The 25,127-nt window shown below is 42.1% G+C and overlaps 1 protein-coding gene and 1 long non-coding RNA gene across 4 annotated transcripts; one reads left to right on the top strand and one right to left on the bottom strand.

Moving 5' to 3' along the window:
- Positions 1 to 519: 519 nt before the first annotated feature.
- On the top strand, positions 520 to 20,823 carry LOC147603042 (phosphoenolpyruvate carboxylase-like). The gene is made up of 10 exons (XM_086797196.1): positions 520 to 1,151; positions 1,503 to 1,903; positions 13,648 to 13,732; positions 17,506 to 17,728; positions 17,849 to 17,952; positions 18,151 to 18,238; positions 18,438 to 18,592; positions 18,706 to 19,704; positions 19,829 to 20,215; positions 20,299 to 20,823. The coding sequence occupies exons 1-10, from the start codon at positions 951 to 953 to the stop codon at positions 20,581 to 20,583; spliced, it is 2,928 nt and encodes a 975-aa protein (XP_086653322.1). The 5' UTR covers positions 520 to 950; the 3' UTR covers positions 20,584 to 20,823.
- Positions 20,824 to 23,298: 2,475 nt separating this feature from the next.
- On the bottom strand, positions 23,299 to 24,936 carry LOC147603041 (uncharacterized). Of its 3 annotated transcripts, none has more exons than XR_015265699.1 (3): positions 24,743 to 24,936; positions 24,260 to 24,318; positions 23,299 to 23,571 (listed from the first exon to the last, which is right to left on the bottom strand). It is a non-coding gene; the product is annotated as an uncharacterized LOC147603041 (long non-coding RNA). The 3 variants fall into 3 exon arrangements; XR_015265698.1 differs by lacking the exon at positions 23,299 to 23,571 and adding an exon at positions 23,741 to 24,072; XR_015265697.1 differs by lacking the exon at positions 23,299 to 23,571 and having other exon boundaries at positions 23,741 to 24,318; positions 24,743 to 24,935.
- Between the last annotated feature and the right edge of the window lie 191 nt (positions 24,937 to 25,127).

The raw sequence follows: 25,127 nt of genomic DNA, 5'->3' as shown, positions 1-25,127 counted from the left end.
ATTCCATTAATTAGTTGATGGAAATTTTAAACTTCTGAGCGGAAACGTTAATCGAAATTAGATTTGTAATGAGACGTTTTAACGGTTATATGCCTTTTTGCAATTCGGCTCTCGTGGAATCGACAATGCTTCCTCCTGCACATGCATGATGCGGAGTTCAACGAGGCAAAAACCATCCAGTCGCCTACTACAAGATAGGTCTCTGAACTCTTCGCTAGGCGAACATCGATTCCTTTAGTAGTAATTTTTCCTTTTTTAAAAATAAATATTAAAAAATTTTATTCAGAAATGGAGCCTCTTCTCCTTTCGTCTCTCCTTCCTTCAATTAGCGCAGCATTTAGGGAGTCCTTAAAATAAATTAAAGATAGAAACCTCCCTCCTTCCTTCCAAATATAGTTAAAGATAGAAACGTCCCTCCTTCCTTCCAAATATAATTAGCGCAGCATTTTGTCATCCTTCCAAATAGCGTAGCATTTTTGGAGTCCGTAAAATAAATTAAAGATAGAAATCATAAAATATGCTTGCAAGGAGGCGATGCAGCAATGTAGAATTTCCGCACGAGGAAATGTTTCCCATACTCTTACAAGCGTATATAATCTTAGCGGCATAGCAGGCGAACGCTTGTGGTTGTTCAAAATGCCTTATACCAGCGGCGTCACGGGATCCACGACCGAAAGGGGGAGGAATTCTAGCGAACAACTAGAACTGATGCCGCGACAGGAAGACGCGCGCCACACGCACAGCACAGCCACCTATCCCCCCATTCAGCAAACCAAAGCGTTTTTGTCGTGGGCTGCTACGGCAGGCTCACGTGGGCTATTAATTCTCCACAGGTTCCTATTTGGCGTGCTCACCCTTGAGAAGCGGCATCCTGCCTACAATACCATCACCTTCGGCTCTCCTAGTGCAATTTTTTTAAATCTCATTTTTGCCCTTCTGCAACCCTAGCTATGGAGGGGCCTTCCTCCTTTGTCCGACAGGCCAGCCGCAGGCAATCGCTGCAGAAAATGCCCTCCATGGATGAACACTTGCGGAAGCTTGTCCCCCTCAAGGTCACCGATGATGACAAGCTCATTGAGTATGATGCCCTCCTGCTTGACCGCTTCATGGACATCCTCCAAGACTTGCATGGGGATGAAATACGAGACAAAGTATGCACATGTGTGTGTGAGAGAGAGAGAGTGAGTTGTGTGAGTGTGTGTGTTCTCTTGCTAAATTGTGTGTTCGCGCGAGTGTGTGTAGATTTGCATCCTTTCAACACCTCAAAGACTTGCATTGAATGGTAGCCCTTTAGAAATTCTCCTTCTAGTAGTGCAAAGCATCTGCTGTTAACAAGCTGAGCGGCTATGATTTAATACAATACAGAATGCACATTAGCACCCTCACAAAAGCACTTACTACACCACTTAGCTGAGCTGTAGTTCTCTAGGTTGTGGAGTTACATCCCTAATAACATGACTTTTAGTAGAAATTGTACACCAATATTGGATTTTGTTTTTCAGGTCCATGCATGCTATGAGATTGCCAGTGAGTGTGAGAATGGATCCTCACATGGCATTGAAGACAAGCTTGAAGAACTGGGAGAAGTGCTGCAGGGTCTGGATCCGGGTGCTGCAATTGTAGTGGCAAGCTCTTTCTCACATATGCTCAATCTTACGAATCTTGCAGAGGAGGTTCAAATTGCATTTCGCCGAAGGGTGAAATTAAAAAAGAGAGAGTTTGGAGATGAAAATAGTGCAATTACAGAGTCAGATCTAGAAGAGACTTTCAGAAGGCTGGTCAATGATTTGAATAAGACCCCACTGGAGATTTTTGAGGCTTTGAAATCCCAAACTGTTGATCTTGTCCTCACTGCTCATCCAACGCAGTCAATACGGCGGTCTTTGCTTCAAAAACATGGACGGTAATGGCAACCTATTTTATTTTATACTACAATCTTCTTTTGTGATATGGCCCTTCAGTCTACAACTACATGGCAATAATAATATGCAGACGGTAGGCTATCGCTGGCTGATTTGCAATCAATTTAGTTGGTAAAGCTGTGTGATTGGTGCTGGGTACACTTGTTTAAGAGGATGCCTCAGCTAGATGCAGATTTCTTGCCTAGAGACTTTCATGCAGCTTGAGTGATGAGAGAGGGTATGGTACATAGAGTTGTCCAATACTTCTCCTTACAGGGATTGACCGCCATGTTTTTAAGCAAGCCTCCAGAGATTAAACAGTGTATTTGGCTCGATCTCGTGTATGCATAATGAGATTACCTTGATGTGCTGGGTCCTTTGGAGCATATTTTTGCATCAAACATGGATCCTAGATCTCTTTGGTAAAACACAAGAGATATGCTGTATTTGGACCCTTGAAATGCCAGTTCCTCAACCGTCTTGGTGGACTTTATATCTCTGCCCTAGGATCTTTTCCGTATTACTTTGCAGGATGAACCTTGGGATACTGTGAGTCTTAGGATGTCTTGTGGCAGGGCTCTTGTGTTGCAAGTTTGGTTCTAGCATGATGGTTATATTGCATATGTCATCTAGCGTGCATGCCCTGAGCTGTGGAATAGAGAGATAAGGAGTTTGTGTGTGGTTCACAACTCGGTGGGCTTGTAGAAAACAGAAATCTATTTTTATGTGATTGCATATCTTTTTCTTTTCATCAAGAAAGGCATTGTTTGCATGGCCAGTTCCCTCAATTATTTTGAAGAGGAGACAACATACTTCCTCGAAGAGGCAAGGGTAGCCCCCTTTGATTATTTACGATGCTCGACAATAAAGCGGGGCATGCTCCTTTATCTCAATCTCCCATGTGTCACACATGTTTTGCATCTCCGGAGGTTTGACAGAAACTCAGTACGAAGGCCTTTGTGTGAATATATGCTCTTATGTGTGTGTGTATGTGTGTGGAGTGCGTGTGTGAGAGCATATCTTGATACAGAGTTCTACACTCACTATTGGGCACACTGATGATGTTAGTGGGAATGTCGTAGTATCTAGTCCATACTATGTATAATGGAGTTGATAGTTATATAGTCTTGTGGGTTGACTACCATGAGTATATAACATGCACGTCCTTTACTCGTGATTCAAGGCTATCTCACGGCCTGCCTCTAGATACAATCAGTGTTGATGAGACTCACAGCTGACTCAGAGATATTATCAATGCAATTGACTAATCGATGAATAACATTCATTTAAAGCCCTTTTCACTTAGTATTAAACAGTAGTATTTGTATAAGCTCATCTTGGATGCCAAGTGTGGTGTTGGATAGGTCTTGTGGACGTAGAGCTGCCAAAGGTCACTACAATCAGTCTATTTTTAAATTGCCCTTGTCATATGCACTGCCTCTGCTCTTGTTTATTGGAAAGGTGCCACTGCCCAGGGCCCAAGGATAAAAGTGTGGCCAACCCAAACTCTAGGCACCCACACATGGCCTCATAATTGTGTGGACACTTAAAGGAGGTGCCCACCATTAATTATGGTGGGCTGTGCCACATGGCACAGGGGGCTTGGACCCCTCCACCTCCTCTCCCCCACCCCATTCTTCTCCACCCTTTTGCACTTTTCCTTCTCCTAGAAGCTGGCGCCCATCTCTCCCTCACTCTCTCCCCTTTTTCTGCTGGTCGACTGCTCCCTTCAGTACCTGCTGCACCTGCTGTACCTTCAGCACCTGCAGAACCTGTTGTACCTTCTGTACCTGCAGTACCTTCTGTACTTTTAGTACCTGTTGCACCTGCAGTACCTGTTGAATACCTGCTATGGGCACCTTCTGTATCTACTGTACCGTGTGTACCAGTCACTGTTGTAATGGTTGCACTTTTGAGTCGAAGTCTTTTTTTAAGTTTAGCTTAATGTTTGGTTTTGGCTCTTAAGTGCTTTAGGTCTAGAGTTTACAGTTCTCTGGATTGCTATTTTGTGTTGTTGTTTAGTATCTCAGCTCAAAAGGTTTAAGTTCTTATTAAGAAGAAGTGTGTGTATGCTTTTGTGTGTGTGTTTTTTATATATCTTTTAATTTTAAAGTTTCTTTCATTCATGTAATTGTTTTGTTTTGTTTTCTTGTTTTCTTGTTTTCTTGTTTCTTGTTTCTTGTTTTTTGTTTTTTGTTTTTTTTTTGGTTTTGTTTTTTTGTTTGTTTGTTTTTTGTTTGTTTGTTTTTTGTTTGTTTGTTTGTTTTTTCTTTGTTAATGTCTTAATTAAAAGTCTTCGTTTGATATTATCTTTTAATTTCCTCTCCTTAGTAGCTAGGTTTGTTAGTTTATTTATTTTTGATCTTTCAAATGCTTTGTTTTTGTCTTTGTCCTTCTTCACTATTATTTCTTTCTCAAATCTCTCAATTCGTAAGTTCAGATTTTTCTGACCTTATGAAGGTATATATGTAAAGAGTTTAACCGCAGTTCAAACTGAATCTAGTACAGACTTCAGTCCATCTTTAGTCTTATATGGTTGTCGCCTTGTATGGCATGGGATTGTATATAGCCTCATGGATTGTAGATGATAGGTAGTACATGCTAGAATCCTTATCCCCCTCAGCTCCATATGAAAATTCAGGGCTCTGATAAGATGAGAGAAGATGAGGGCAATAGGCTTGTTTTCAAGCAAACAGGAATGATGGTCATCTTGCTTTTGATAATACCATCCAGTAACAAAGTATTAGCCTCTACTAGAGAGGGGCCTCCTCAACCAAAATGCATGAGCACGAATTCATTGTGAGCCTGCTTATTGTGGAATGCTGTCTTGGGCATGTTCTCCTTTGCAATCTAAACTTGGCATTACCCACTCTTGAGGTCGATCTCTGCCGAGAAAACTTTAGCACCATTCAGACGCTTAAGAATATACTCCATGCGTGGCATAGAAAACTTTCTCTTGGTCAGCTTATTCAGACCTATGTAGTCAACACATAAACATGTTGAACTATCCTCTTTCTTGATTAAGAGAATTGGGTCGCAAATGGTTGCACAGTCAGATGGATGAAGCTCAATCTAAGCAAATCCTCTAGCTGGCGGTCTAGCTCTGCCTCCATAGTTTTACGGAGGCGGAATGTGTCACAAACGGGCATGTGTATATGGAAACAATTTACTACCAAAACAGCATACATACATCAACCATTCCTGGCATATACATGTTTACCATCATTGTGAAACATTACATGAGCATATACATCCTGCAAACATAAACCAACTTGCACATGACAGAGCACTAGGGACTGAAGTTGGGCCAGATCCCCCCTGAGGTATCTTTATTACCAACAGAAGTATTTATATGTACAAGATGCGGGTGCCCGGAGAGTACACACTCATCTAGTTGACGCCAGATTTATCCAACTGTGGAAACATAGGTAAACATATTACCTGCAACTCCTCGGTCACCAACCAAGGTCGAGCGATCACCAGCCACTCCTGTTGCAACACCCTCGATCACCAACCAAGGTTGAGCGATCACCAACCGCTCCTGTAGAACACCCTCGGTCACCAGCCAGGGCAGAGTGATCACCAACCACTCCTGTACTTTGATAGAGCGGTCACCAACCCTCTAACAAAGTGCTGTCCCAAACCTGCAAAACAGTAACCAGCCATGGTTTTGGTTCATTGGCCACCCACACGTTCCACCAGATCACATCCCCAGGCCTAGTACTTGTCTAGGGACATGTTTGCTCAAGTTTCGTCGCGAGAAACCTCCTGCAAACCTAGCTCCTATAGAGACTCTGCTCACTTCGTCCAAGCCCTATCCTCAGCAGAGAAGCCCAAAAACAGTCCCAACAGCCATGCGCAAGCTTCTGGAACCAAATTGATCAGCCTGCAGTCCTGTAGATGCAGTCGGCCTGCCCTATAGAGAGAGAAATAGTAGCCGGCCAGCCCTGGGACCCTTGTACTTCGCATGTATTCCACCTCTAGCTCATGCGTATGAGTAAACTTGCTGTTTTTCCTGTCCAAACAGCTCCTAACAGCCCACGACTTCTAGATGAGTGCTCTACAAGTCGGGGCTTGTCCACTCTGGCCCTCCCACACCCAGAATAGCAACTCGTCGAGCTTTTTGGGAGTGCCCGGGTGCCCATCTCTCATAATTGGCCTTGGTTCATTAAAAATAGTCCACTTTGATGTGAACTCACTTATAAAATTATAAGTGTGTCTACCGACACTTTAAGTGAATGTGAACCCTGCACCCAATAAACCTTAGTAACATGAAATAATGAATAAATTGGATTAAGTGTGCACACTTACCACCTGCAAAACACATAAGGAAACCATATGAGTCCCAAACAGGTGTGCACACGCGTATCCATAGGTTGTCCAGGCGTCCCCGGTGCTCGTGGACATTCATAGGCAAAATACCAAACAATGTCTAGGCCATATCACAGGAAACGGCTGTTTCAGTCCCTAGAAACACGTTTCTCTGTTTCAGGACCCCATCCGTTTCCAGGGCCGTTTCTCGTTTCCCAAGTGATGTTGTCACAGGAAATAGCCGTTTCCACCCCTAAAAACTCGTTTCCCCGTTTCCATTCCTCAAACGTTTCTGTTCCCGTTTCTCATTTCTTGTGACTATGGTCCAGGCATCAAAAACAAGTCATCCATGCATGTGCAACTCACATACATATGCTGGTGCACAAACATAGTGGATGAAACCTCCCAACTTACATCTTGTACATCCAACTAGCCCGTTCACAGGCGCCGTCCATAGAGGACCAAAAAGTACTCACCGGGGTAACCACCCTTCCATGAGTCCAGAGTCACTCACCAGGGTTACCACCCTTCCATGAGTTCATAAATCATGCCAGGAACTCATACCAAGATACCAATCGTTCCATGGAGCCCTTCCACATGTATTCAATCATGACATCATTCCAGACGTTTGCCAGAGAAGCGGTGACATTCCCCCCGGCTTCTAATCAGTTGCCCGCAACTAAAAAGCTTCCAAGTAGGCCGCAAAAAGATTTGGATAGTCTTTAAAATATGCTTTGTCCATCCACTTCGCATCAAGTGCTGGATAGTTCCTGAACTTCACAAGGTACTTATGGACAAGCCTGCCTCTAGCAGCTTTCCGCTCCTTGTGAAAGCTGTCTCTAGCAGCTTTCCGCTCCTTGTGAAAAACAATCTGCTCAGGCTGCAATACCTCTTCCAGCTCATCAACCTCGAGTTGATCTTCCATAACCGGCTCCACCGGCTCAGGACCAACATATCTCTTCAAGAGACTGACATGGAAAGCATTATGAATCCGCCAATGATCTGGCAACACCAGCCTGTAAGCTACCTCATTGATCTTTTCCAAGATCTGAAATGGTCCATAATACCTGCAAGATAGCTTCGGATAATTACCATCTTTCCTAGTCCGCTTGCGAAGGCAAGCCTTTTGGAATTTCAATAAAATCCAATCTCCGTCCTTCAAATCCAATTGCTTTCTGCAGCTTTCTTATGCTTATTCTGGGATCTCTGTAGGGCTGTCCGGACCTGTGCAAAGGCCGTATCCAAATCCCTTACATACTCATCTGCTGCTGCAAATATCTCGTCCTTCGTGCGGAGGATAGGTGGCAAAATAATCTTGCCATAAACAATCTCAAAGGGCGCCTTGCCCGTAGAAGTAAGCACTGTATTGTTGTAAAAGCAAACTCTACCAGTGACGAACACTTCTCTCAATCTGATTTGCCATCAGCCACATAGCATTTCAAAAGATCAAGCACTGCTGAATTTGCAACCTCACTCTGCCTTTCTGTCTCTGGATGATATGCAGAAGAGAAATTCAGCTTCGTTCCCATTTAATCAAACAATGCTCGCCAAAAGAGACTTGTGGTGCGAGGATCACGATCCCCCATAATCGTCTTTGGCATACCATGATGTTTGAAAACCTGTGCCATAAATATTTTTGCCATATGCTTTGGCTTTATGGTCTTCCGTACCGGAATAAAATGTGCTTGCTTATTGAACCTATCCACAATAGTCCAGATGGCATCATTCCCTTGCTGCGTCTTAGGAAGACCTGTGATAAAATCCATGGCAATACTCTCCCAAGGCTGATTCGGAATCGACAACGGTTGAAGCAACCCCGGAGTCTTATGCCCGTCAAACTTAACTTTCTGGCAAACCATGCATTGGCGCACATAGTCATCTATGTCTTTACGCATTCCTGGCTAGAAAAAGTATCTCTCCAAAGCCTGTGTAGTGGCAAGGATTCCTCTATGCCTTGCATAAGGCGGTGCATGGCATTCATCCATCACTTTCTGCCTCAAATCCTTATGTACACATAAGTGACTATGAAACATCAAATACCCATCACGTATGGAGTAATTCAGGGTTGCTATACCCTGCTGAAAACCAGATCATATATGCTGAAAATCATCATCTGTATGATAAGAATTTCGCATATTTGATAAGTCCTGATGATAGGCTAGTGTAATAGCACTTACTTGAGGTCTTCGGGATAGTGCACCGGCCACTACATTCTTCTCACCAGGAGTATGTAAAATCTGAAAATGAAACATAGATAGGAAGTTTTCCCATCTCATATGTTTCTCAGATAGCTTAGTCTGTGTAAGAAAATACTATAGACTTTGATGATCAGTCTTAACGGTAAATTCAGCTCCCAAAAGATAATGCTTCCACATCGTGAGAGCATGAATCATTGCCAATAACTCTTTCTCTTAAACCTGCAAGTAGATTTCGGCATGTTGCAACCGACGGCTCTCATGTGCCAGTGCATGGCCTTCCTGGTTCAACACTGCACCAATACAACTCCCACATGCATCACATTCCACCGAGAAAGGTTTTTGCAAATCTGGAATGATCAACACCGGTCCAGTCATGATTGCTTCCTTTAACTTAAGAAAGGCATTCCTTTGCTTGTCACCCCAGTGAAAAGTAGCTTTCTTCTTTGTTAAATTATGCAAAGGTGAAGCAATCTTGGCGAAGAGCTTAATAAACCGGCGATAATATGAGCATAATCCTAGAAAGCTCTTGATCTCATGTACATTCTTCAATTCTGGCCAATCTTTTATATCCTGCAACTTGGCGGGATCTATACGTACCCCATCCTTGGATACAATATGACCAAGGTAATGAATTTCAGCCAAGAAAAATTCACTCTTCTTGCCATTAATGTAGAGCTTATGGTGACGAAGCTTTTCAAACACTATGGCCAAATGCTCCTTATGTTGCTCTTCATCTTTAGAGAACACAATGATGTCATCAAAGAAAGTACCTGTGAACTCTCTGTGTGCTTTGAAGATACGATCCATCATACGATTAAATGTGGTAGGAGCATTGGTAAGTCCAAACGGGACCACCAAGAACTCATAAAGCCCAAACTGCGTACGAAAAGCAGTTTTGTGAATAGCCTGAGGGGCCACCTGTATATCTGATGATATCCACTCTTAAGATCGATGCAGCTAAAACATGTTGCACCCTCCACTCTATCCAAAATATCATCGATACATGGTATCGGAAACCTGTTCTTTATCGTCGCCTTGTTAAGGACATGATAATCCACACACGTCCTGTACGTCCCGTCTTTCTTTTGCACTAGCAACACAGGTGAGCAATAAGGAGATGAACTAGGGCGTATCAACCCTTTCTCAAGCAAGTCATTAACCTACGCCATAATCTCTTCTTGGTGACTTGCACTCACCCTGTAAAGAGGTCTATTCGGGGGTATACTCCTAGGTATCACATTAATATGATGATCCTCGAGATGCTCAGGTGGCAACTCTCCTGGTAATGCATCCCTGAAACAATCACGATAACCACGCAAAAAGTCTATTGGCTCTCGGGTTAGATGATCTACATTTACATTCTCATGTTCAGATTGTTCTCGTACAAAAACCAAGTAAGAACAAGCTGACTTCTTCATTATTTTGGAAACCTTAACATGACTTACAATAGGTATGGTACTACTTGGAGTACCAACTTCTACAACAAGCTCTCTACCTCTATATGAACAAAGCTGATTTTCTTGGACTTATAGTCCTTGGGCTCCATACGAGCATGCCAAGGCATCCCCAACAAAACATCACATCCCGTGAGAGGAGCAACCAAGAAACTCTCATGATCAAGATATCCCTGTATATGAATTTGGAGTTTGCCAATGATCGGCGTTACATCAACTCCTTTACCCTCAAAGGTGGCATCTGCATTCATTTGAGTCCCAAAATCTGATACATCCAAGCCTATGGCAGTAGCCATCTGTACCGAAATGAAATTATCTGTGGATGCATCATCAAACAAAACGAGTGCGGGCTGATCCCTCAACTGTCCCCATGCTTTACATATTGTTCTATGATCTGGGGGTTGCCCCGTGTTTCCCTGCACATCGGGCACAACATTCACATGAGGCTTTTCTGCATTAGAATCTGCATTCTTGGGGTTTTGCGGGCATTTAGGAAATATGTGATCCTTACTGCCGCAACCAAAACATTTCCCATCACGTACATAATCAAGCCTTTGCTGTTTTGACAGCCCAAAGACAAGTTTCCCTTTGTATCTTAGGCATCTTTCTGCTCACTTTTAGAGGGCTGTCCACCCTTTTTCTGGTCATAACCAGCCCGTCTCTTGCCCTTAAATGAATCTGAATTTGACTTGTTTTTAACCCACTTATTATGCAAATTTTCAGCTATGAGTGTTGAGTTTATCAACTGCTGAAGAGTCTGATTTGGGTACGCTTGTAAGCTCTCTTGAATGATGGGGTGCAAACCTGATTCAAACTTCCGTTTCTTCTCCCCATTAGAAAGAGACATAAAGGGAGTAACTTTCAGCAGTACCTTCCAGTACTTAGCTATATATGTCTGCAATGTCTCCCCTTCATCCTTCTTCAACCAATCCCACTCTTTGCATACATTCTTGGCAAAGTTTGGAGGCAAGAATTGAGCATAAAACTGAATTTTAAAGTCATCCCATGTGCGGGCAGCACTTGCATCCAAAAGCTTGGCCATCCACCAATCGCTAGCTGTCTCTTTGAGATGCATACCCACATGCCTGAGTTTAGACTTCTCAGAGAAATCTTCATTGCAAAAAGCAATTTCAAACTGTCTCACAAAAGCAAGTGCCTTCGTAGTATCCATCTTGCCATAGAAGTTCTCAAACTTCACATCTTTGTCTCCTGACTTGAACTCTCGGCGTTTCTTTTTAGAACGAGAGCTGTCTCTAGCCTCATGTATAGGCTTAGGAGACTCATGCCTGGGTCTCTTCCCACGTACTTGAGACACACTCTTGGAGTGGTGAGAATCTTCACTTGAAGAATGCTCTCGGCGTGGAGATGCATAACGGTGACAAGGATCTACATCTCCTGATGTACTGGAATCTGCATGTGCTTCCACGCGGGGAGTCCTTTTTGTACCTGCATCACCCAATACATCCTTTTTGACTTTCAAATAAGATATGGCCAGCTCTCTAGGATCTTCATATCCCATCTCTGCTGCTATGGCCTCAAAGGCTGCATCGTCACCTGAACCCTTCTTTTTCTTTTCATTCAAAACCCTTTGCACATCAGGGTCATTTTTGAGAGATCGCAATTCAGCTGTCTCCTAACGATAGCGTCTAACTTGATGCTTGAGAGCCTCTAGCTCTGAAAGTACATCGGCCTGGTTAGAATATGCGGATTTAGCAGACCGCTGTGCATCTGAATGCTCACCAGACCCTGCTTGCATGCTCATGTTTCACAATCTGTATGCTCAGCAAAAAGCTTTCCGTATGCCCAAAAATCGTCTTTCTCAAGCAAAGAAAGAAACCAATGCTCTGATACCATTGTCACAAACGGGCACGTGTATACGTAACCAATTCACAACCAAAACAGCATACATACATCAACCGTTCTTGGCATATACATGTTTACCATCATTGTGAAACATTACATGAGCATATACATCCTGCAAACATAAACCAACTTGCACATGACACAGCACTATGGGCTGAAGTTGGGCCAGCCCCCCCCTGAGGTATCTTTATTACCAACAGAAGTATTTATATGTACAAGATGCGGGTGCCCAGAGAGTACACACTCATCCAGCCGACACCAGATTTATCCAACTGTGGAAACATAGGTAAACACATTACCTGCAACTCCTCGGTCACCAACCAAGGTCGAGCGGTCACCAACCACTCCTGTTGCAACACGAGAAACCTCCTGCAAACCTGTAAAAAAAGCCAATTAATGGCCCTTACAACAGTCGATCAGCTCTTGTAGAGACTCTGCTCACTCCGTCCAAGCCCTATCCTCAGCAGAGAAGCCCAAAAACAGTCCCAACAGCCATGCGCAAGCTTCTGGAACCAAATTGATCAGCCTGCAGCCCTGTAGATGCAGTCGGCTTGCCCTGTGGAGAGAGAAATAGCAGCCAGCCAGCCCTGGGACCCTTGTACTTCGCATGTATTCCATGTGTAGCTCATGTGTGTGAGTAAACTTGCTGTTTTTCCTGTCCAAACAGCTCCTAACAGCCCACGACTTCCAGATGAGTGCTCTACAAGTCAAGGCTTGCCCACTTTGGCCCTCCCACACCCAGAATAGCAACTCGTGGAGCTTTTTGGGAGTGCTCGGGTGCCCATCTCTCATAATTGGCCTTGGTTCATTAAAAATAGTCCACTTTGATGTGAACTCACTTACAAAATTGTAAGGGTGTCCGCCCACACTTTAAGTGAATGTGAACCCTGCACCCAATAAACCTTAGTAACATGAAATAATGAATAAATTGGGTTAAGTGTGCACACTTATTACCTGCAAAACACATAAGGAAACCATATGAGTCCCAAACAGGTGTGCACACGCGTATCCACGGGTTGTCCAGGCGTCCCCGGTGCCCGTGGACATTCACAGGCAAAATACCAAACAATGTCCAGGCATCAAAAACAAGTCATCCATGCATGTGCAACTCACATACATATGCTGGTGCAAAAACATAGTGGATGAAACCTCCCAACTTACATCTTGTACATCCAACTTGTCTGTTCACAGGCGCCGTCCACACACGACCAAAAAGTACTCACCAGGGTAACCACCCTTCCATGAGTCCAGAGTCACTCACCAGGGTTACCACCCTTCCATGAGTTCATAAATCATGCCAAGAACTCACACTAGGATACCAATCCTTCCATGGAGCCCTTCCACATGTATTCAATCATGACATCATTCCAGACGTCTGCCAGAGAAGTGGTGACAGAATGGAAAATTGCTTGGGGTTCCGAGCCTAGCATAAGATCAATCTTACGATCCTCCATATGAGAGGGCGGGGCCGAGGAGGGAGCTTGTCCCAAAGGAACAGCTCGTGAAATTGGCTGAACAAGGCCTTGTATCTCTCAGAGGTACTGACTGTCGAATCTACTGTCTGGACAGAAATGGCTGCACACTGAGTGCCTTTCTTGATCTCCTGTTCAGGTGAAGATGTGAAATCAATGGAAAGTTTGGAATGCTTGGTTCACCTTTGATTGTGATCGGTGGTCGTGACACATTGTTTGTGGAAAAAATGCGTACTAAGAGTGTAAGAGAGTGGGTATCCCTGTTTGACCCAAGAGTAGCGTATCCATGTACGTCTTTTGAGCTTCCCTGCTTTGTGACATGCTCATAGTATTTCATATTTTTGATACAATAAGTTTTCGTTTTTGCAAAATGTAATGACTACAGGGTGTAGTCATCCTTTCTTTTTGTGTAGCACTAAATAATACAATTTGTGGTGACTGTTCACAGTATCCGAAAATGCTTATCTGAGCTTTATCAAAAAGATATTACACCAGATGAGAAGCAGGAGCTTGATGAGGCCCTTCAAAGGGAGGTAAGACACGGCAGTTCTTCAATTTTTAGTTTGGTGCACTTGTGCTGTCTTGTGGAGAAGAATGCAAATGTATTTGTGGTTAAGAGTATTTCTGTCTTTGATGTGCTGTTCTAGTGTATCGATTTGACTGTGTTGGGGCCTGCACAATGCCTGGCCAACTGTTCCTTATCACCTGGTTTGACCTCATCCTCCCATTTGACTACTTTGATCCCAGTTCCAATGCCAGTTGAGGTTGTCTTTCAACCTTTGAGATCTGTCACAAGCTTTCGCTCATGTCATTAATTACCTCACTTTGTCTGAAAGTTTGACTTCCGTTCTATGCTGGTATATAGCTATGAGATTGTGCAAGAGGAGCTGCCGTTAAATGCCTTTGCTTCATGCTCTTGAGCTTGCAAAAAATTTCCCCTGGTTCATCAAAAGAGCACTCTATCTAAGAGTTCTGGGAGCTTATTGTGAACTTAGCATTAGACCTTGCCGGATCAAATACCCTAAATTCCCTAACAAGTGAAGTGTTTGATCCTTGACCAGTGAGCGCAAGCATGGATGGAGCTATTTTGGTTGATCAGAAAGGTAGTTGAGAAGGCTTCATCGTTTCTTTAATTGCTAGCACTATGGGAATGGAACTAACAAAGCAGGGCAATGTAGCAGTCTCAAATTGAAATTTGACGCGGGGAGGATAGCATGCTTTTGGGTATACTCTCCCTTCTTGAGAGTAATCATGCTTGAGATTTGCATCTAGAGTTGATTAGGATGTGTAGAAATGAATTAAACTCATCATCTTATCATGCTAGAAAGCATGAAAGAGATTAACACTAATGACAAACATGAAGGAAAATAACAAGATAATGACAAGGTAAGAGGTTTAGCTCAAAATCTCATATGTTTGATCCATTAGGCTTGAGTACATCTTGATTAGCCATTAATCATGGCCCATGAGCTTGCTTAAGCATTCCCTAATATTTTCTAGATTTGAGCACCATCTCCCTTGAAGTGAGCACCCATGAGGCATCCTTTCCCACTTCTTCTAGACGCCTACTTTTGGCCTCCACATGGGCTGGCCATTCCACCTTTTCCTCATTCTTTGGGCTTCCTTTAACCCTTTGAACCGTAGTCTATCACTTATGCAACCATTACAAATGTTTGAGAGTCACATACTACTTCCCCTGGCTCCAAACATTTACCCCATATCACTTGCTATATCAACAATCCCCCTTAAGTGATGAACTACTACCACCATACATATACTGGACCTACACTCTTAGTCATTTGCTAGAGTGATCTATCAGAAGTGTCTCATAGGCTACATTGTTGGCTTAGAGTCTGTAGTTTTGCACAAGGGTAGGAATACAATGATTGGGTATAAACACAAGGTGAGAGGGATGTCCTCTTCCATCGACTAGAAGAGTCTTTCCAATGATTGGCCTCCTTCGTGGGAAGCACCTTCATTTGACTCTTCTTTCGTTAGGAGTTATGATGTTTACTTGATTGTTATTAGGAGTCTTCTTCTTGCACCAACAATCTTTCTCTATGTGGCTTAGCTTGCCACAAAAGTTGTAGTTCACTTTGGCTCTTGGTGTTTTGGTGAAGAAAGCTTTCTCTTCATATTGTGAGGATCCCCCAACTTTGACTTTGAGTCTCTTTTCTTCCTCGATCAAGGCTCCTTTAATGCCGGTGAAGGTCGGATAAGTTCTTCAAGGTAGCCACCAACGGGCTGAATGCTTCCAAGGTTATGCTCTTGAGAAGGATTGCTATGGCATTCTTCTCTTCCATTGGAGACCCAACACAGTTGTTGCATAACACTTTTCATTTTTTTCGGATGTGCTTGGAGTGACTCGCTCTCTTTGATGTCCAACCAAAAAAACTAAAATTTTAGACTTATTTTGGAGTTCTTTTGTTTGGCACCAATAAACTTTTCCAGTTCATCCCATGCTCCTTTAGAGTTATCTTCTGATACAATGTGATGGATAAACTATCACCTTGCCCTAAAGCAGTGATGTCTAGAGCTCTCTTATCTCTTTCTATCCAAAATCTTTTATCTTCTCCTTCTAATAATGGACATTTCTCTCTTCCACTTACTGTCTCCCAAAGCCCATCCTTCATGAGAGCAAACTTGAATTTAACTTGCCACATGTATAGAAACCTTCACCATTAAATTTATATATACCATGATTGGATTTCACATGGTTTTTTTATGGTCTTCGTAATGGGGTTACCCAAAGCGGGTGTCTAGTCCCTTACAAAAGTGGAGATATGCAATTGTTGATGAGTTTAACACTTTCCAAATTCAAAAAACTGTAAAACCAGAAGATCCCTTGATTTGGGAGAGGGATTTGGGGTACTAAACCAAGGGGTAAATTAGTTTTGATCATGCACAAGTGTTTTAGCGACATCCCAATGGTAGAGTAGAACCCTCAATGTCTCTGGAAATTAACATTAATTAGCACTAATTACCTTGTCAATAGAGACAATTTTCTGCTAACAGAGCAGAGAATGATTTGACAATTAAAGCTTCAATGGTTGTTGTTTGTGCTCAACAAACCACTATACACATCCTCCATAGCATAAGGATTGAACCCATGAGCCAATAAACAGCAATATTGATGTACAAATCTGAAATTTTTACCCTTTAGGCTGGAATTTTCGTTGTCTATTGCTGTCCACTTTGATCCTTTTGATTTGATCAATACAACCCTCCTTTGATATATTGCAACTCTTTGAGTTGATGTCCCAGCTCTCAAGTGTGCCTTCTCGAAGACAATGAATCAAAAAAATTTGATAATTCTTGATGATTTGGAGCTTGGCAAAAGAGGGGAAAGAATTGCTTGAAAAGTAATTAAGAAAACTAATCATTTTCTTAATCTAACCTATGCTATGATGCATAGCTATTCAAGGGATGATGGGTGGCTCTGATACCAACTTGAGATTTGTAAGATAAATGACCATGCTAATAACAAAGATGAAGCATAATGACAAGGCAAGAGGTTGAGCTCAAGAGCTCATATGTTTGATCCATTAGATAGAGTGCCTTTTTATAGGCTTGAGTACATCTCCATTATCCATTAATCATGGCCCATAAGCTTGCTTAAGCATCCCCTAATCTTTTCTAGATTTGAGCACCATCTCCCTTGAAGTGAGCACCAATGAGGTATCCTTCTTACTTCTTCTAGGTGCCTACTTTTGGCCTCCACATGGGCTGGCCATTCCACCTTTTCCTCGTTCTTTGGACTCGCTTTAACCCTTTAAACCATAGTCTATAACTTATGCAACCATTACAAATGTTTGAGGGTCACATACCACTCCCCCCTTGCTCTAGACATTTACCCCATATCACTTGCTATTTCAACAATCATAACGATGCTCATCTATAACATCGTAAGTTCCAAACCTCCTTTTGGCCTAGCAAATCTGTATTTTGTTTTCCCAAATTCTCATTCATAAACTTGAGTTATCTAAATTTGGCTGTAATAATTAAAGGTTTAAAATAAATTGTTTTGTTGTACCTATTGCTATGCCAAAAAATTCTCATAGTGGATTCAAAGAAGCTGCAAGAGTCTGATACCTGGGCTTTTCTCTTTTCTTTCTTATTCGGGGGAAGTTTTTGTTCAAGGGAGGAACAATAACGAGTTTAGCACACTGGGGGGTATAGCATTAATCTAGGGAATGAAATGTTATAGGTGAACTCTGCAGTCATGAATCACGTATGTTCCTCTTTACACGCAGGATGCTTATATTGTATTGGCTCTAAAAATGATGTTTGGCCTCCTTGGTTGTAGATCCATGCTGCATTCCGGACTGATGAGATTAGACGAACCCCTCCTGCTCCACAAGATGAAATGCGTGCTGGAATGAGCTATCTTCATGAAACTATATGGAATGGGCTTCCAAAATTTCTACGCCGTGTGGACACGGCACTCAAGTCAATTGGTATCAATGAAACATTGCCATATAGTGTGCCCCTCATCCAGTTCTCATCATGGATGGGAGGCGACCGAGATGGTATTTCTCCAGTTGCTGAAGATGGCTAAATGCTTCAAATTTTTATTCAAAGGACCTTTGTAACAAAATAAATGTCTCAACACAACAATTTGACTTTGGCTTCCTCATTTCTCTTTTCAGGTAACCCAAGGGTCACCCCAGAGGTGACACATGATGTATGCTTGCTGGCAAGGCTGATGGCTGCAAACTTGTATCTTTCAAAGATTGAGGATCTTATGTTTGAGGTCTGTAAGGGGAGCTAATCCATATTGATATCTTGACCCCATGGTTCTGAATATATCAAGTTTTTAGTTTACTGAGATTTCATTTTTGTTACCTCCTAGTCTCATGAATAAGTTAAGTTATTATTGCTTCTGTCCTCTGCTCTTGTTGTCATGGGATCAATTCCATGGACAACTTTGGATCTTATTTTGTTTCTGCAGTTGTCTATGTGGCGTTGTAGTGCAGAACTCAGAGTGCGAGTTGATGAAATTGTTGCTGCAGAGAAGAAAGGAGCCAAGTACTACATGGGTACAGCCATCCTGATCTATGCAGCTTTATAAGCATGGTTGTATGGATCATTTTTTTGAAGGTTTAGCTACATGCTAGCTGGGTTCTTTAGAATACTTTCAAATTTTGTTAGACTGTGGGCTTGGATAGGACCAACATTTCTTGTTTCTCAACTTTTGCATCACTATGCAAGCCCTGACTGCCATGCTGTTCTGTGCAGAATTTTGGAAGCCTATTCCTCCCAATGAACCCTTCAGGGTTATTCTTGGAGATGTCCGTGATAAGCTGTACCAAACACGTGAACGCTTTCGACAACTTTTGGCTACTGGGAAATCAGACATAGCTGAAGAGGACACTTATGTATCCAAAGAACAGGTACTTAGTAGCTGAAGAAGACATCTCATGATAAAGTAGGCTTGTTTTTTTATTCCAATGACATGGCATTTAGATACTCATTTATACCTCCATTATTCAATTTCACTATGCAGATATTGGAGCCTCTAGAAATCTGCTACCATTCACTTTGCGAGACCAGCAACAAGCCCATTGCAGATGGAAGCCTGCTCGACTTCTTGCGTCAGGTTTCTTGCTTTGGTCTCAGTTTAGTGAAGCTGGATATTCGCCAGGAGTCAGACCGTCACTCGGATGTCATGGATGCCATAACCCAGTACATTGATTTGGGTTCATACAAAGAGTGGCCAGAGGCGCAAAAGCAAGCTTGGCTTCTGTCTCAATTACAAGGGAAGCGCCCACTTTTCGGACGTGATCTACCGATGACTGATGAGATCGGAGATGTTTTGAATACTTTTCGAGTGATAGCAGAGCTCCCACACGATTGTTTTGGTGCTTACATTATCTCAATGGCTACCGCACCATCAGACGTGTTAGTTGTGGAACTGCTACAGCGTGAGTGCCATGTAAGACAGCCCTTACGAGTTGTCCCACTGTTTGAGAAGCTTGCAGACCTGGAAAATGCACCGGCTTCATTGACCCGTTTGTTTTCCATTGATTGGTACCGTAACAAAATAAATGGGACGCAAGAAGTCATGCTTGGATACTCGGATTCTGGAAAAGATGCTGGGAGGCTCTCAGCTGCATGGCAGGTATATAAAACCCAAGAAGACTGTGTCAAGGTGGCTCAGCAGTTTGGGATTAAACTTACTCTGTTCCATGGACGTGGGGGCTCTGTTGGAAGGGGTGGAGGTCCAACGCATCTTGCTATATTATCTCAGCCTCCTGATACTATTCATGGGTCTTTGCGGGTCACTGTCCAAGGAGAAGTTAATGAACAAGCCTTTGGTGAGGAGCATTTATGCTTCCGTACCTTACAACGCTTTACTGCAGCGACCTTAGAGCATGGAATGCAGCCCGCAAGGGATCCAAAGCCTGAATGGAGGGCATTAATGGATGGCATTACACCTATTGCAACTGAGGAGTATCGTGCAGTGGTGTTCAATGAGCCTCAATTTGTGGAGTATTTTCGTGCGGTATATTTATCTGTGTTGCCATGAGCTTTAGTGGTATTTGCGATTGCTTCCCCAGATGCGAAGTTTGTGTAGTTTGAAGAGGAACATTAGCTTCTGGTTTTGACCACCTTTGATTAACTTTCAGGTGACTCCCGAGCTGGAGTATGGGCGCATGAATATTGGCAGCCGACCGTCCAAGAGAAAACCCAGCGGAGGCATAGAGTCTCTTCGTGCCATTCCATGGATTTTTGCTTGGACCCAGACACGATTTCATCTACCAGTCTGGCTCGGAATCGGCTCAGCATTAAAATATGCATTGAACAAGGATAAAAGAAACCTGCAGATTTTGCAGGAAATGTACAAAGAGTGGCCTTTCTTCAGAGCAACAATTGACTTGATAGAGATGGTCTTCGCAAAAGGTGACCCGAGGATTGCTGCACTATATGACAAGTTTTTGGTGTCAGAAGACTTGCAACGTTTTGGCGATGTCCTGCGGGTGAAATATGAGGAGACTAAGAATCTTCTCTTGCTGGTTAGTCATTACTCTTCTTGGTATAGATTATGTGAAAGTATCAACCTGGGCAATCGTCTGATTGCTTCACTTCTTGAATGCAGGTGGCAGGGCATAGTGAAATTCTTCAAGGAAATCCTACATTGAAGCAGCGCTTGAAGCTTCGGGAACCTTATATTACAGTGCTGAATGTCCAGCAGGTCCACACTCTAAGAAAGATGAGGAATGAGAACTTTGAGTCTACTGGCCCAAAAAGCCTATCAAGCCATAACAAGCCAGCTTCTGAGCTTGTCAGTTTGAATACAACTACAGAGTATGCTCCTGGTCTTGAGGATACTTTAATCCTTACCATGAAGGGCATAGCTGCTGGTATGCAAAATACTGGCTAGAATGTGTGCTTGGTTGAAAGGCGAGAAGGGTTCTCCTCTTCTCTCTAAGGTATAGGTTGAGTTATGATGTTCGGAAACATTATTAGCTAGTGTTTGAAGAGCTCTTTCATGGAGCCTTCATATATATTCCAAGGTTTTACTATGAGAATGCTCTTCTCACCTTTTAAGGAAGATTGGAGTTGATTGTTCTAATAAAAGTATTGGGCTCATTTTTTCCATCATCTGAAGCAAATATTGTAAGTATTGGGGGGGCTTCTTTTTTCCATCACAAGCAACAAGATCTATAGAGTTAATGAATTCGATTGTACAATTCACAAATTCACGAAAGGGGATGCTTTATGAAGAAGAGTGCCATAAATTATATATTGGACGAGATTGATCCAATAAGAAATTGATCCAATAAGAAATGTTACCCATTTGTGTTTCCGTTGTCCTTATTTATTTCCTCTTGATATCTTTCTCGGTGTTACTATGTAGAAAAAAGATGACTTTATGGAACGACCTAAGACTACAAGAAGAGAAATTGATTCCAATTTCTTGTAAATATGAGAATGAGAATGGCATTAGAAGTGTACTTGTTAGAATTTTGAGAAAAATTGGCAAGATAAGGTGGATGCTCCGATCATTGAATATAGAAGATGTCTCACACAATCGTTATACATGTCAACCAACATTAGTTCTTGAGTAAGTTAATCATTTTTCATAGAACAACGGTTCTTCAGTGTAGAGAGAAAGAACATATACAAGGTTAAAGAGAATGTGGGAGAGAGGGATAGCTTGAGTTCCTTGCAAGCAAACACACATACACACAAGAGAGTGCAAGACACAACAGAGATGGATGGTTGAATTTTTTTAAAATTTTTCTCTTCTTGACAAACATAGAACTAAAAAATAAGAGTATGTACATAAAAGAAAAGTATTCTTTTACAATAACATACAATTGATCGGTCCATAGTGTAAATCCGACGATATGAGCTGGCGTTATAACTATGTCATAACTCTAGTATTCCAAAGTGACTATCACACAACCTATCATCCATTGGTGGCGTATTAATTATAATCTTACCAACCATGCTAGTGACATAAGTGCGAAAGCTATCACCGAAGTAAGTTATCAATGTTCGTCGTAACAGTAGTTGAGCTTGATATCTCAACAAAGGTATGGTGGAAAGGTAGCATAATTGTCATCGAAATTTATAATCATGATAAAACATGTCCTTTCTCTATGTAGAGAAGATACTTTTATACTTTTAGGATTGAAAGTGCAAAGAGAGTATATCATTTTTTCAGTGTTGCATAAAGATAAAGTGTTGAACTAACATTGGCTTTAAGAACGCACTTGTTCTTGAAGTATTCGTTAAGGACACACTTGTTCTTGAAGTTTTTTATATCTAGCTCACTGCCTTGTATTTCTATGTACTTCGTTCAATGCCTTGTATTTTCATGTACTTTGTTCTTACAACCTCAAATTTGTAATACAAAGCTGAAAAATTAATAATTAGGAAATTAAAAGAAAGAGACGAGAGAGAGTTGACAAAGTGCTCAACTTGTGTGCTGTGCAAGTATGAAAAAAGGTTTCTTTCTCTCTCGCTCTCTCCCCTTGCCAGCCGTGTGACCACATTGTTGATCCTGTGCGTGGTGTACTCCTTAAGAGGAGCATCGTTTCTTCAATTTTGGGTTCCTTGATTGCCACTCTCCTGCCTTGATACAAATGCAATGTTTTCTCACCCAAGGTGGGTGGTACAGGAAGGCTGATGGATTTCCTTGTAAGCAAGGTTAAAAATGGCTAGTGCATAGTCCCTTTTGATGAGAGAAACAAAAAACCGCACAAGGGATGACGATGGTTTAAATGTGGTGAGAGGAGGAAAGGAGGCACGATTAAAATAGCCTTCTTATGCTTCAAGGTCTTTATAAGGACTCATAGATGATCAAAATTAGTAGTGAAACAAGGGAGATATAGTTTAAATAGCCTTCTTATGCTTCATAGAGAACAAGGTCTCTTAGATGATCAAAATTAATTGTGAAACAAGGAAGAGAGTCAAACATGGATTGAAATTTGACCAAAATAGAGCTAGACACTAAGACTCTAGGATGGTTAGTAGATTCTCTAAGTCTATGGACTTACAAATCCTACAATAGATTTGGTCACTAAGGTGATAAAAGCAAGGGTTCTAATCCACTTTGTCAAAGGTAGCATGGGTATTCATGGTGTGAAAGTATGCAAGAAATTTTGAAGGAGAAGGTCTCTCGATGTGAAGGTGGCAGCAAAAACAAAGAAGAATGTAGAGACACAAGGAAGAAAACATACAAATGAGAGTCACAATAAGTTTTATATCAAAGACTTTAAAACCCTGAACCATTATAGTGAATACAAACATCCTCGACATCACAAAGAAAACTATATTATAATAACTTAACTCAACCTAAACACAAGTCAATCAAGACAACATAATGCAATGTCTCAACTCAATATCTTATATAGAGTCATTGTATAATAATAAAAGAATAATTTTCTTTATCAAAGAGAATAATTTGTTTTATGAAAGAGAATAATAGGGCCACAATAATTGTCATAGTGACTCCAAGATCCCCAATGTACGGAGATCAAAAATATGTTTCTCCAATATGACTCCATGATGCAGCCACTTATATAGTAGTGATGTGTGGATGCAGGCTATTAATGGGCCGGGGTAATTTTTCTCTCCTTATAAGGTTTTTTTCCCGAGCGTGTGTACACACTCTTATGAGTGAGTGTTTAAGTGACCTCATCATGTCACTTCACTTGTACTTCACTCATTCTCATCAATCAACTTAGAGTGTTGTGCTTCCATGTATCTCTACTTACTTGATGCATCTGTGTATCCGTTGCTACCTTTGTCTCCGCTCCAACAATTAGTATCAGAATACGTTATCTTAGCTCTATACTCTTCAAAGGGCTGAGAAGATTGGTAGGATTCCATTGGCGTTTTGGATTCCTGAGCATACACACTGAAGCAAGAATGCAATAGATAAATTAAGGCACTGCAAAATATTATGAAATAGACCAGCTCATGAATGTTGACCATGCATTGGCAAGTATATAAACGAATTCAGGGAGGAAGATAGATAGACAGACAGAGAGAGAGAGAGAGAGAGAGAGAGAGAGAGAGAGAGAGAATTGTTTTAAAAAACAAAAAAAAAAACACCAAATCAGTAGGATAGATACACCAAATTAGCAAGGATAGATACACCAAATCAGCAGGATAGATACACCAAAAAGAACTTATTAATTGCCAGCAGTAAGACCTCCATTAGTGATGAACTAGTGGGCCAGCTGCATCAATAATAATAAGTGATGATAGCCAGCCACACAGAATACCTTTTGTGAGCAGAGAGTCCTTTGATCCAAGACCCTTGTTTTGTGTGAAGATATGGCGCCTGTGCGAAGGATAGATACACTAAAACACCAAATCACCATTGCATGCCTTACACCAAGGCATGACATATACACTAACACTCAGCAAGGATAGATAAACCAAATCAGCAGGATAGATACACCAAAAAGAACTTAACTAATGGCTTGCAACAAGACCTCCACCAGTGGGCCGGCTGCATAATAGCCACCACAGAGTACCCTTCGAAAAGAATACACAACAGCCACATAGTACCCTTTGAATACACAGCCACCACAGAATACCTTTTGTGATCAGAGAGTCCTTCGATCCAAGACCCGGGAGTTGTGTGAAGATATGGCGCCTGTGCAAAGGATAGATACACCAAATCAGCCAAGGATACCACAAATCACTATTGCATGCCTTACACCAATGCATGATAGATACACCAACTCAGCAAGGATAGATACGCCAACTCAGCAGGATAGATACACCAAAAATAAGTGCAGCAAGACCTCCACCAGTGATGAACTAGTGGGCCAACTGCACCATCGTTTCCCTAGGCAATGGGGAGGACAGGGTTTGGAAAGGCGTAAGGCATGTAATGGGGGGCTAAGTTTCGACAAAATGACGAGACCAGGATTGCTTAGCTCAAGCAATGGAGATTGAGGGTGATGTAGCCACTACAGCCGCTAGAAAAGAGATGGCCACAGACGTTGAATGAAAAGATGCTGAATCGAAAGAATATACAAGAGCCACAGGGTACCCTTCGAATACACAGATAATACCTTTTGTGAGCAGAGAGTCCTTCGATCCCGAGCTGTGTGAAGGTGCGGAGGAGCAGGGTGCTACATATATCGGCGGTTGTAACCTTTCAGCATGGCGGGAGAAATGAAGGGCATTGCCACGCGTCATGTTTTTGATGGAGGTTTGGTTTGTGAGAGCAGCCTGTAATGCCTGAAAATGGAAAGGGGTTTGTTGGGCTCTAGTCAGCACACACTTCAGCGCTGCCTGTGCATGGGTGTGGTCACAATCTATAAAGCATTTTCGGATGGGCGGGTGATTCAAATCTAATGATTGGTTGGGATTCACATTTTCGTGGGCTTCCACCCAAGTATGTAAACACCCTTATTCTGATCAAATTCTGAAGTTTCATGTGTTTAATTTAGATAA

This window comes from Cibotium barometz, chromosome 65, assembly GCF_041138505.1.
Source record: "Cibotium barometz isolate CiBa-2024 chromosome 65, ASM4113850v1, whole genome shotgun sequence".
NCBI classification, from domain to species: Eukaryota; Viridiplantae; Streptophyta; class Polypodiopsida; order Cyatheales; family Cibotiaceae; genus Cibotium; species Cibotium barometz.
This window is presented reverse-complemented; position numbering and strand designations above follow the sequence as displayed.